This window comes from Rhinatrema bivittatum, chromosome 2 (genome assembly GCF_901001135.1).
Source record: "Rhinatrema bivittatum chromosome 2, aRhiBiv1.1, whole genome shotgun sequence".
In the NCBI taxonomy this organism is placed as follows: Eukaryota; Metazoa; Chordata; class Amphibia; order Gymnophiona; family Rhinatrematidae; genus Rhinatrema; species Rhinatrema bivittatum.
Window position 1 is genome coordinate 8,554,085 of NC_042616.1, and position 13,773 is coordinate 8,567,857.

Genomic DNA, 13,773 nt, shown 5'->3' on the forward strand with positions numbered 1-13,773 from the left:
CATATTTGAGTAAGGAAATATTCAAAGACATTTATCCTGGTAAAGAAGTTTGTCTGATAGACGCCTTCATGATATATATGTGATGTCTGTCTGTCTCCCTGTGATTTTAAAGGCTTTATAAGTTTGAAGAACAAAATTAGAAATTAATTTAATGAGAGTGAGTTAAGGATGTACAGAAAGGGATTTGCTTTCTCAGCATTGTTGCATGAAGTATGGGGAGAACGCCATATGGGAGATTGCACCTGTCCGTGACCTCATATCGCAGGTACAATGACGGGAGGTAGGAGGTTATGCTTTGGTGACGTGTGAGAGTGTGGGGTCATAGCTGCAATTGCTGAGTTTCACACTTGTTGAGCAGATAGTCCCAGGTCTACAAGAAGCCAACGCCACCCCTGTACATTACAAGGTGAATTTTCACAAGTTGTGCATGAAAAAATAGCAGTTACATTTGTAAAATAGCATATATGGGAGTATACATTATTTTACAAACCTCAAAATACCTGCGTAAATCAGGGTCCTTAAGCAAAATTGTTCTAAGTAGGGGGTCAACATTTATGTACCTTGCTATTTTATAAGCAATTTAGGTAGGTACATCTGGCATCTTACTTGCTTGTTTTTACCCCTGCTCTGTTTCTGGTCTCATTGATTCTTAAACCTTTTAAAAGTGAAATACTGACTATGTGGGGGGATCTGGGTGAAATGCGGGGACCTCAGGCTGAAGAGCCAGGAGAGACTCAATGGCCGGCATATGGACTGGGCAAACTGGTAAGCTAATTTGATTGCCACGTGCATGTTGGAAAATCTTCCGACTTGCGTGTGTAAAGGCTGAACTACTGGGGATAGATGCATCTAAGTTATGCGTTTTAAATCGACTCAAATATCACCTTAAAATGTGAAGTAAAAATACGCAGGTATATCATTTTTTCACACTCTTCTGCTATCTTACTTAACCGGATAAACCTGAAAAGAGATCCTTAGATGGAGAGTTAATGCTTTGCAGTCCTATTCAGCTAAGTAGAGGCTACTTATCCAAAGAACTCCAAACTTATGCGCTGCACATTTTTTACATAATCATGCGTTATTAAGCTCATAGTTGCTCAAGTTTTGTATCTTGAGTATATGATATCCATGCAGGTTATAAAGTGCAGAAGTAGATTTTTGTGCACCCGTATCCAGGTTTATGATTCTCCTCTTTGAGGGAAGAGCCCTTTTGTACTTGTTGCTTGGTTGCCTGTCTCCCCTCCAGCCCATCTTTCTCTAGATTGCACATTACTCAAAACTGAGAATTATTGAGTTCCACTTACAAGGGGTTGGAATTTTAATCTAAAGGAAAGCAAATGACAAATAAGTGTAGGAGAGAAGGGATTGATGGTGAATTAAGTTGGCTGTAGATCCAGGGGTAGGTAACTCTGTTCCACAGCCAGGTCTGCTTTTCAGGATACCCACAATGAATATGCAGGAGGTAGATTTCATGCACTGCCTTTCATCATATGGAAATCTACCTCCTGCATATTCATTGTGGATATCCTGGTTTATGGTACTCCAGGACTGGAGTTGCTTACCCCTGGTTTAGATGTTCTCTTTCTTTGGAGAAAGGGACAGGAGGAACTTGGAAATAGCACAAGAAATTCATAGCGTTCCTTATGCTGACTTAAGAGTTTACTAGTTTATATAAGGTCGTCCAGTTCAGTTTAATTGGGATTCCAGTGTACAGTGCGATGATAGAGGCCTGGATAACTGTTACAAAAGCTAAGCTTTGATGGTAAGTTGAAGGTCTAGTATGAAGCCCATTCCCTGAGCTTGGGCAGTGATGGAGACCTCTGTCCATTACAAGGTCATCTTTGAATGTAGGTGACTAGGGTCTTCAGGTCAGTGATCATGTGATTAATGCACTGTGCGTCAGTGGATCAGTTTATGCAGACATACAAGACAAATCCTGCTCAGGGCAGATACAGAAAGCAGGAAAAGAAACCAGGCTTCCTAGGACACTTTGACGCTGCTTAATGCTGATTTTATTTTGGATGGATGATTTCATGTGCTCTATAGTTAATCATTTCTACCACAATACAAGAGGCTCAGTGACACAATGATGCTTCATGATACAGAGGTACAGGACAGAATCTGAGAGGTGATCTCTCATACTGCAGGTGCTGTGCTCTGATCTTTGCCCGCTCAATCCGTTATCCCTTTTTCCAAATCAACATCTACGAAAAATCCCAGTGACCCCATTGGTTCTCTTACAGACACCGCATCCGAACTCATCCAGGACTGGAAGCTGCAGCCTGGGTAATTCATGTGCTGCTCTCTCACCCACAGAACCGGAGGCCCAGCGCTGACCTCCCTGACCTGGGTAGCTATGGCCAATGGACAGAGAGCCAGTGACCGGAAGGAGCAGCAGTTGTGATTCAGTTGGTGGTGAGTTGAAATAGGATTTATGTATATGTGGCAAGGTATTGGTTAGGCTAAGCTTGCTAAGGCTTTTTATCACAGTAATGTTCTGTGAATATTTAGATATTTGAAACATGAACTTTGTGATTATGGGATCATTAAATGTCCTTCATTCTGCAGCCATAATTAGGAAATGAGTTGGGTCCTGCTGCCCTCTGCTGGTGGTGCCTCAGTACTGCACGTTAGGTGAATGGTTCTGCAGGAAGGCCTCCAGGTTTCTGTGGTGTTTCAGGGGTGGATTCTGCTGCAGGGCTTTTAAGATTCTGTGGCACACTTACATACATCTCACATACATGGGTTTCTTGTAAACACTGGGGTCCCTGTGCACCTCCCTCTGATGTCTGTCTTCCTCTTCCCTGCAGACACTGATCTCTCTCCTCACCCCGTCCCTTGCCTTTCCCCGCTCCCTCATCGTTAGCCGCTTGCCCTGGTGCTGCTATTCCGAGCCTCCTTTGGCTCCTTATGCCCTTCCTTACTGTGCCAGTCAAGCTCTCGTCAGATTAGCAAGCACTGGCAGCAAACACTTCAGAGGAAGCAGAGCTGTGTAATACCGGGGGAGGCTCAGAGCAGGGGCAGCCTGTGCCGCCTCTACCAGTGAGAGAGCGATGGTAGGAGAGAGGTCGGTGGGAGAAACGGGTCCCTGTGCAGGGAGGAGGAGAGGAAACGAGGCTGCCGGTATCAGTGGGATGGGAAGAGGGGAGGAGAGAGCTTGTTCTCCCAATTCTGCAGGAAAAAGGGAAATTATGGGACAATTCCTGCAGGAATCTGCGGGTCAGGGCATCCATATCTCACTGTTTGGATCCACAAGAAAAAAAGGAAATCAAGAAAGAGCTAAAGGTATTAATGCTTGAAGGAAAGGGTTTCTGATTTACAGCATGATCGCGTTTCATTATTGTGATGGTCAGCGAGGGTGTTGGGAGCCGAGGCGTCTCCTGCTGGGGTGAGAGGGGACAGGGTCATGTAAGAGGTCCCCTCATCCAGGCTCCACTGCTGCCCATTTATTTTCTATCTACTGGTTCAATAATTGGAGGACAGTCTTCAGAAAGCACACAGGGGCCAGATGTACCAAACAGATAAACATACCCTGGCTTACAGAAGCAGCCTGAAACACACTCCCTGGTACAAATGCTAGGTGGCTCGTCATTCAGCTCATCCTTGCAGTTTCTCTGATCACAGCCACTCCCACAGGATTGATACTCGCTGTTCTCCGGACAAAGGCGTTGGCACGCACTCTCACGCACACACACCCCAGATTTAGCATCTTTAAACACATAGCCCTCATCACAGAAGCAGCCAGGGATGCACATCCTTATGCAGATTCGGATCTTGTCAAAGCAGTTTGAGGGACAGGCAGATCCACATTCGTCATAATGCTGGTTCAATCCACATGGTGCTGCAGTGGAAGAAAGAATTATATGTTAGCCATGTGCACATTTTTTCTGACTAGTGCTGCTGTTACTCTTCTTAACACTTAGATTATGTCAGAGGGGCTCAGAAGGGGTTTTATATAAAAATCATATCAAGATGTAAGAGCCTATGGAACATGTGCCAGTCCTTAATAACACAGAGCTCCAGAGCAGCGCATCTGAAAATCACTGGGGCCCTGGCTGCTGAGGCCTCTCACTCGTTCCTTCTCCCTTCCCCACAGAACATCTTGGGTCCTCACCTAAAAACAGCCCAACCCCCTGATATCATCCCCTCTCATTTTCACACCTCACCCAAACTGTGGATCTCGGCACCAGCAGCCACCCCCCTTGTGGACCTCAGCAAAGTTCCTGGTGCAGCAGATGTCAGTGATCCAGCAGCACAAGGAAGCCGTGGACACTGGTTTGGTTCCTGATGCCAACAGCAGAAGCAGACAGTGAGGTCCTTATTCAGAAAAGCAGCAGGTGGATAAGTCTGGATAGTTATGCAGATACGTTTCCCACTGAATATCTGGGTAGACTAAATGTATCCAGATGATGCTGAAAAGCACTGTTATCCAGCAGCTGGATAAATCGGTTAAACTGAGATTTAGCATCCTAAACACTTACCTGAATAAATCAGAGGCAGTCGCCTATTTCCACATTCCTCCTGTCCCTTTCTCCAAAGAAACAGTACATCTACACAAGGGGTGGACAACTCCAGTGCTGGAGTGCCACAGCCAGGTCTGGGTTTCAGGATATCCACAAAGATTATGCCGGAGATATATTTGCATACAATGAAAGGCAGAACATGCAAACATACCTCATGCATATTCATTGCGGGTATCCTGAAAAGTAGATCTGGCTATGGCAATCTAGGAATGGAGTTGGCTACTCCTGATCTACAGCAAACAATTCACCACCATTCCCTCTTCACGTGCACGTTTCTGTCAATAAGCAGGTTGAATTAGCCATGTTCAGTGGGTGACGTCATCAGGTGGCACAATGCGGAGTTGTCTCTCAAAGTTAGTAAAGTTTTAGTCTATTGAGCATGTGCAGGAGTTCCCACGTGAACGACTGTTCCAGAATTCATCTTAGTCTGTTTTCATTCACGCTTCGCACGGATGATTGGATCTTGTCTCTACATCACTACAAAATCCTCTTCATACTCATGTCTACCGATACCAAAACAGCACTTTTCAGTGGTACCATGGCCTCTTTCCCATCATCGGGACCTATAATGTCCATAACTGATGTCTATAATTATTTCTACCTATGCCTGGGTCCCAAACACGACCAGGTGAATTGCCGAGACTGCAGCTGCATGTCCTCAAGGGCTCAGCCCCAAATGACTGAAAAAGTAGCCCGGTTATGGTTGGAGAGTGAGTATTTCACAGCAATCACCTCCTCGGGCAGCTGCCACAGTAAGTCCTCTCTGCAAACTGATGGGGGAAAGAAGTCTTCCCACTCTGCCCCAGGTGCAGATAAAGGGACCCAGTCTAGGGCACCGACAATGCACCAAAAGCATGACACTGGAATGGCAAAAAGGATGTGCATGACACAATCTTTGGAGCAAAAATCACTTGATGCATCATCGGTGCACTAGTAGGCATGAAGCACAGTGCATGTATGGCACAGGAGATGCTGCACTCAGAAAATGGCACAGCTGGATTGATGCACGATGCTATGGTGCCATATGGTACAGTACAGGACTTTCACTTGGTGCAGAGGGGCACCACAAATCATCATTGTCAAAACATATGGCACAGGATGGCTCAGGGATGCATAGGCACAGGAGCCATAAAAAAGTTCTGAGGCACCCCAAGCATTGAGTGGACAGAGTCAACCGCCATTCCATTCAAGTTCATCTCACGCATGGGCACATCTCCAAGATTGCTGCCAGCTGAGGGGGCTGCAGGGCAAATTTTAAAGGTGGCCTTACCTTCACCCAGACTACCATCATACAGACCAATCTTTCCTCTGCTCACCATTGGCCCCAGATAAATGTTAACATCCTGTTAGTGATCTGCTCCCCCAGAGGGGAGGAGTTAGCAATCTGTTCAATGCTGCTCCCCCAAGGGGAGGAGTTAGCAATCTGTTATGGATCTGATGCCGGATGGGCAGAGACATTAGATAGAAGTTATCAATCTGTTGTGGTTCTTGCTAGGGAGTTAGCAATCTGTTAGGAATCTGCCAAGGAGTTAGAAATCTGCTAGCGCTCTGCTCCCCCAGAGGAGTAGCAATGGTTATGCTTAGTTCCTGTAGAAAGAGGAGCCAGCAACCTGTATGATCCCCACGGGGAGTTAGCTATCTGATATGGATCAGCTTCCACAGAGAGAGGAGTAATAGTCTGATGTGGGTTGGCTCCCACAGAGTGGCAGATGATAGTACCGCTCTATTAGTGTAAGGAGTAACACTTAGTAGAAATAGTGAATCCCTGGGCCAATGGCAGATGACAGCACCCTCAAGTGGAGATCCTGAGAGGGACCACCGGCTAAGCTGGAGTATTGAGACAAACACAGATAGTTCTTTATTAGACTGGAAGTAGAACCACCAGAGGTGGCAGTAGTGAGTTGATGTGCCCGGCAGGGCTGAAGTCCCTCTGATACTGGAACTACGATCTCGGAGTTGCTGAGCTGTAAGGAGAGACTATAGGTAATGAGTAGACAGGGTATGCTAGACATAACCAGTGGTAGATGATACACTCACAATTGTAGATAACTGTAATGTCTTCTTATGCAACAGAGAGTCTTCAGTATTCAGGAACAGGAGCCACAGGCGAGTACTGGTTCCTATAGGCAGTCTGAAATAGAACTCACAATAACTGTGTATGAGATGGCTTCTGGAATAGAAGAGAGGCTAGGAGAGATTTAGGAACATAGGCCCTCGTGGAGCGAGTACCGGTTCCTGTCTGCAATCTGCAATGGTAACTCACGATCTCCGTGCCTGCGATAATGTCTTAGACTGAAGGGAGTCTTAGACATTAGGAACAATGGCCCTCGTGGAGTGAGTACCGATTCTTGTCTGTAATGGGACTCACTGTGTTCACGTCTGTGATTGCCTCCAGGCAATAGGAGTCTTCTGAGTCTTCGGGAATGTAGGCCCTCGAGGAGTACCGGATCCCGTCCAACAATCTGAAATCAAGAAGAGAGAGAGTGGAGCCCCTGAGGAGCGGGTACTCCTGGTAAGTTGAAAAAGGCCAAGCAGTGGAGAAATATTTCCCCTTGCTGACTCGGATCGATGTTGCAAGTAGTGTGGACTGCCGAAGCAAGTCCCGTTGGAGTTCCTTGCTAACTCGTTTGAGGTTAGCAAACAAAGACCTTTTAAATTGAAAACGGATGAAGTCACTACCGGGGGATGTTCCCAAGGTTCATGCCCTTGCCGGTACAAAGACTGGAGCATGCGCTCGCCCTTTCGTCATCAGGAACATGGCGGATCCATAGTGTCAAGCCAGCCCGGGGATTCCGGGACGAAGAGGCAGGGAGAAGCCGCGGCAGCATCTGTCCATCAGAGCCAAAGGGAGTCGCCACAAAGGTAGAGAGGGTGAAGCGAGGGCGAGAATAGGCACGAACGCAACACATCCATGGTGTGGCAACAAAGGTTTCGCCTTCAAGCTCCAGACCCTATCAGCTCAGTTATACCTATCTCACTTCATCCAGATCTGGAGCATGACCAGATTTTAGTGCCTGAGAAAGATTCCCCCCATCTCTGGGGCACAGATCACAACAGGTGGTAGAAGAGATTACTAATATGGTAAGAGGTTTTCTCTCAAATCTCTTCCTGCAAATAGCACCACCATTGTTTCCATTAGCAAATTCCATTCTCACAGGACAAGCAGGATGGTAGCCCTCACATATGGGTGACATCATCAGGATGGAGCCCAATCATGGAACACTTTTCACTGGCACCACTGAGCATGCCCAGCATACCACCAACCCTGCATCCAGCAGGGGTCCCCCTTCAGTCTCTTTTTTTCCACGCAGCTTTAGCCACGTGGAGTGAGGAGCTCCCTCACACATTCCTGTCAGGAATGTTTCCTCAGAAATTAATTTCAAAATTTGCAAAAGTTTTCACCCCATCCAGGGTCCCCCTCTTCACTCAATGCACAATAAAGCTCTGGAATTTGTTGTCAGAGGATGTGGCTAGTGCAGTTGGTGTAGCGGGTTCAAAAAAGGTTTGGATAAGTTCTTGGAGGAGAAGTCCATTACCTGCTATTAATCAAGTTTACTTAGGGAATAGCCACTGCTATTAATTGCATCAGTAGCATGGGATCTTCTTAGTGTTTGGGTAATTGCCAGGTTCTTATGGCCTGGTTTGGCCTCTGTTGGAAACAGGATGCTGGGCTTGATGGACCCTTGGTCTGACCCAGCATGGCAGTTTCTTATGTTCTTATGATAACCATGGCTGCACGGTTAAGTTTACCTCGTTTTTCGGTCAGTTTCCATCGGTTCCCGGTTTTAGGCCCAACCGGCACCGACCACGCGTGGCCTAAATTTTCGGCAACGATGGCGATGGGTTTTCGTCGGTGCCCTGACTGTCCTAGGACAATGTCTATCACAGACCCTCACCAGGTTTGTGTGCTTTGTCTGGGCCCTACCCATGATGTGGACACATGTACCAACTGTGCCCAAGTGACCCCAAGGGACGTTGGGCTAGGTTAGAGAAAATGGCTTTGCTATTTCATATAAAGCAGCGACTGCCATCTCAGGCCTCCAAGTCATCAACGCCGTTGCCAGCCAAGTCTTGTCAATGGTCGGGCACCGATGACTTTAATTCGACATCGAAGACTTCAGCATCTACGTCCTCGGTGCCGGCCATGGGTAAAGCCGAGCATCGAGAGAAGCATCGGCATAGGCATCGGAAATCCGCACCGTCTGAGCCAGGTGCACCGGTGGCCTCGACTTCAAAGTCCACCGAGCCACCGAAGAAAAAGGCCCGTTCTGAGGAGCCCCCATCCTCCTCTGAGCCGGGTACACCGAAGCGTTCCCTGCCTTACGTGGGTGTGGCAGCCGAGACTCCAGTTGTGCTGGTGGACCCTCCAGTGACGTCATCCCAGCCTCCCACTCCAGAACTGGTCTTAACAACACCAGCGTTCCATGAGGAATTGAACCAGATGGTTCAAGAGGCAGTGGTGCAGGCCCTCCATTGACTTCCAACACCACCGACGCTGATGCCAGTTCCCATGCCAACTCCGGAACCGATGCCACCGATGCTTGCTCCGATCCTCGACAGACTGGATGTCCTTATCGGTGCTCTGCCATCGGCACCAAGGAAAACACCGATACCGCTTGGTCCATCAACACCCATCCATCTCTCCTCGGACGAGGAGGGTCCTTCAATGCCGGACCCGGTTCCAGGGCCTTCTGGAGCATTTCCACCGAGGCATTCACCGAGTCCTTTGGTGCCCCTCCGTCATTGCCGATGCCAGCTCCGATGCCACCAGTGCCGACGCCAATACCTTTTGTGCCCCGACCTCCTCCGGCCGGAGAATGACCTTTACTGCCATCTTAGACATCGTTGGATGCTGGGGATCAACCTTACCAACCTTGGTCCGAGGACTCCTTAGATTCCCAGGACACTGGTGATATCCCGTCTGAACCTTCACCACCTGAAGAAAGATGCAGATCCTTGCCAGTGGACCTCTCCTTCATAAAATTTATCAAGGAAATGTCAGAGGCTATACCATTTGCTCTTCAAACTGAAGAAGACTCCAGACACAAGATGCTGGAAGTCCTTCAGTTCCTCAATGCACCTAAAGAAATTATGTCCATCCCAGTTCATGCCGTACTGCTTGATCTTCTGCAGCGCAACTGGGAGCACCCAGGTACAGTCCCGCCTGTCAACCGTAAGACTGATGCTACCTATTTGGTCCAGTCGGAACCTGGCTTCCAGAAGACTCAGTTGCGCCATCATTCAGTGGTGGTCGAATCTGCCCAGAAGACGGCCAGAAGACCATGGCCTCATTGTTCCGCCCCTCCAGGGAAGGAGCAGAAATTCCTCGATGCTTTTGGGCATAGAGTTTCTCACAGGACAAGCAGGATGGTAGTCCTCACACATGGGTGACATCGAGGATGGAGCCCTGTACGGAAAACTTTTCTGTCAAAGTTTCAACAAGCTTTGACTGACACTGGCACACTGGGTGCACTGAGCATGCCCAGCCTGCAATTATCCCTGTGAGCCACAGGTGTCTCCCTCAGTCTTCTTTTTTCCGCTCTGCAGTCAGCATAGCGGTTGGAGCTCTGTGAGGATTTTTTAACTAATTACCTCATGGAAACACTTAACTTTTCACTTCAAAAAACACTTTTCCCTGCACAGGTCTCCCTCCGCGTACGTTTTTACGACGCTCGGTGAGTACTAATTCTTATTTTTCGGTCGGTTCCTGTCACTATCTTAAGGCTGTTAACTGACTGAAGCCTTCCCTTCCCCCATTTTTCAGTTAGCTTTAAACAGCTTGCGAGTATCTCTGTGACACTCTGCTTGCTTATGCTAGTGGGGTAGGGATTTTTTCCTTAACTTTAGGACCTCTGTAGCTTCAAGTCCTTCGTTCCCTGGTACCCTCACGCAGTCGATACCCTATCGCTACACCGGGACCCTCCTAAACCGCCCTGGGCTTTTATATGTCATCAGCGCCCCTCCCCCCACGGTGCCCTGATGCCTTTATCCATGTTTTTTGCTTTTCAGTGCTACCAGGCTTTTTCCTCCTACGCACTGTTTTTTTCCTTGGGCTTCCTCGGTGCCGTCCCTACCCGGATGCATGCCATTGACGCACACGCTGTTAGTCACTGCCATGCATACTCGGGTCGCCGCCACCGCTGCCCGAGACACTTTTTAACGATCCCAGGGTCACTTCATCGATGCCACCCCCCCCCCCTTTTGGGGATGCCATCGATGCCCCATCCTCCCCACCGATGTCCAGCCCTTTTCCATCGGTGGGCATCGGTGCCACATCGATTCGTCGGTGGGCATCGATGCCGGATGGTCCCCATCGGTGCCGGATGGTCCCCATCGATGGACATCGGTGCCGGATGGCTTGTCCGTCGATGGCATTGGTGCCGGATGGCCGTCCGTCGATGGCATCGGTGCCGGGTCCTTTTGCATCGATGGACACCGATGCCCAGGTGTTTCATCCATGGGCATCTATGTTAGAATGCATCCATCGAGGGCAGTCGATGCCAGGCTACTCCCATCGGTGAAATTCGATGCCCAGGTGGGTCCCATCGGTGGGTATCCATGCCGGCTCAATTCCGTGGATGGGCGTTGATGCCAATGCCAGCCTTATGGCTGGCATCGATGCCCATGCCGATTCCAGGACTGGCGTTGATGCCGGGATGGAATTCATCGACTGGGAGATCCATGCCATCGATTCCATACGTGTCCATATCGATGCCACCGACACACGTGTCTGGGGCACCGATGCCATGTACACTTGGAAATCTGAGTCTGTCCAAATCGATACCGTCAACGTCTGTGGCCCTATAGTTGATGCCCGTGGCCATGCCACAAACGGCATAAATGCCCGCCTCCATGCATCGATGCCCTCGACACCTCCGTTTTCCTTCGGTGTCCTTGACGCCCTATTGATTCGACTTCGACTCAGTCGATGCCGGTATCTTTTTCAATAACGGCAATGTTTTTCGATTATTCGATTCCACATCGTTTCAAAGATACCTATGCCACTGCTGTCAGTGCCCGTCACTGTCATCATTCTCCTGGCCAGTCATCGACGATTTTTCATACCCATTTTGATGATATCCTCGAAGCCCCTTAGGTTGCCTTCAATATCGTCAATACCGACATAGCACCGCCACATAATACCCTCGCCTCCTCACATTGCTCCACGCTTTGGGTTCTTTTTTAAGCCCCGTATTAGCTTAAGACACTCCATTGTGTCAGGAGCAGAGCAGGCGTGCTGACAGTTCGTCATCGATCGCCTTCCAGGACGACGAGGGCTTCCATCTCGGCGCTGGGGAAAGACCGGGCCGAGCACCGTGGCACCCATCATCGCCGACATCGTGATCGTCCGCCGCTGACGCCATCCAGCACATCGGTGCCATCCTTCTCCAGGCTGGACAACGCTCGGGCAGAGCGACATCACCACTGCCATCAGCACTGTTCCTACAGTTTTGGCAGTCCTTGGTGATCCAGAACTTCCGGATCCAGGTCCGACAGCTTCTGCATTGGCGTCACGACACATCGAGCCGCTGTGACGAGGGAAGGGAACATGAGTTCCGTTAGGGCTCCTCTGTTCCTGGCGTGCCCCACCGTCAAGTGGTGTGGGACTATGGCCATCTGTTACACTTAGCAGTCTAAACGCCACTCACGCCTGGCCTGTCTCCTCTGTACCTGTGCCACCATACCGGGTTTCAGAGCGAGATGGACGTTTACGTCCCCGGCCTTACCCTCGAGGACTCCGGAGACCGTCGGGGTCAACAATCTTCACCGGCTCGTCTTGCGGCGATCCACGTCGGATGGTAAGTACCCGCTTCGGCGGCATTCCCATAGAGTTGTGTTCTCCCATTCGGACCGTGGTTCGAAAAGTTCTGGGTCATGTGCCTTTTAGAACTGTATTAGTGTCACATATCACTATGTTAGCTATGTTAGCCACAATATCAGGAGAACCCCTCTATCTTCTTGGGATTGCAGCAGGGCTTCTTCTCTTGTCAGTAACAAGTCCCTGTGCCGACCAATGCTCTGACTCTTGGTTCCCTCCCAACCAAGGTCCAGCTGCATTGGCTGATCTGCTAAACATGAGATTCAGCAATTATTGCCCCATGTACAAGTCCACCTTGAGGCCTGGCCACAGGTCTCAGTGTCTCCTTGTACAGCATACAGAAATGCGGGTACCACTTACCGCTCACACACCTGCAGGAGCCTACATGATATCCTCCATTGGGACACCTCCTGGTCTCCCATCTGGTCAGATATCAGAGCGGCCACCCCACCTTGTACCAAAGTCCCGGTACACTCCCCCAGGCGCTACGAAGTGCAGAGGGGAGAAGGGAGGGGGGTTGGGGAGTTTTAATTGCACTATTCTTTCTTTTAACAGAAAATAGTTACTCTCCGCACATCCTGGACCTAAGAAACTCCAACTTTCTTTAGACGTCACAGGTACAATGGTATCTTTGGTTACCATCACTCCATACTGCAGTAAGTACATTATTTAATGTTTCTATGTGCTTTATGGTGAGTCAACATTACAACCCCAAGCTCTGCCGCTGGCACCAGCTTCGGTAAGTGAACTGTCTCTTGCATCACTGTTGGTGAATGCTGTTTTCTCTGCGGAGTGTAACATCATTCACTTTCCTTGCATAGACTACTGCTAACCACTTTCAGTACATTCAAGGAGCTCTCACTTTTTTCAGGACTCACTATACATTTACTAACTGGGATTACTGTCACTGCCATAAATCCCTTCTGTAACACTTCTGGACACCACAGTCTTAAGACCCTCTTGTCCAGCATGCGCACAGACATTCTGATACATTGTTATATGTCCCTGCGCATATTTTCCATAACCTCAACCTTTCAACTTTTCATGGTTGGGCTATGGGGTTTCTTCCCACTATGCATTTTTCTCATAATTCAAAACTGCTATGGGTTATATTCAGTGACATTCTATACTCAATGGACCTAAGTGGTTTCATTGCTTTCGTCCCTGATTCTTATCCCAGTTCGAACTAGGACCTAGTCTCCTTCGACTCATGCTCGCAATTCCTTAGGGTTATAAAGTTTCTCCTGAAAGCTGTCAACCCATTATGCATCTATTGCACTCCAGCATAGTTTCTCATAAACGTCCTGGACGTTGCACCCATGAGTTATGCCCTTATGCCTTCCAATACTGCTTTTGCAACAATTCTTTGTGCATACAGACAGACAGCATAGGGACAATGTGCTTTCCAACTCAAAAGCACGCACAACCTCT

General features: G+C 48.8%; 1 protein-coding gene across 1 annotated transcript in view; it reads right to left on the reverse strand.

Annotated features, from left to right (window-relative positions):
* Positions 1–2,472: 2,472 nt before the first annotated feature.
* LOC115083486 (von Willebrand factor-like) overlaps positions 2,473–13,773 on the reverse strand; it is a 48,822-nt gene continuing 37,521 nt past the window's right edge. Inside the window, exon 4 of the mRNA XM_029587341.1 lies at positions 2,473–3,841. Within this exon, the coding sequence (XP_029443201.1) occupies positions 3,447–3,841 (395 nt within the window). The 3' untranslated portion in view covers positions 2,473–3,446. The remainder of the gene's footprint in view (positions 3,842–13,773) is intronic.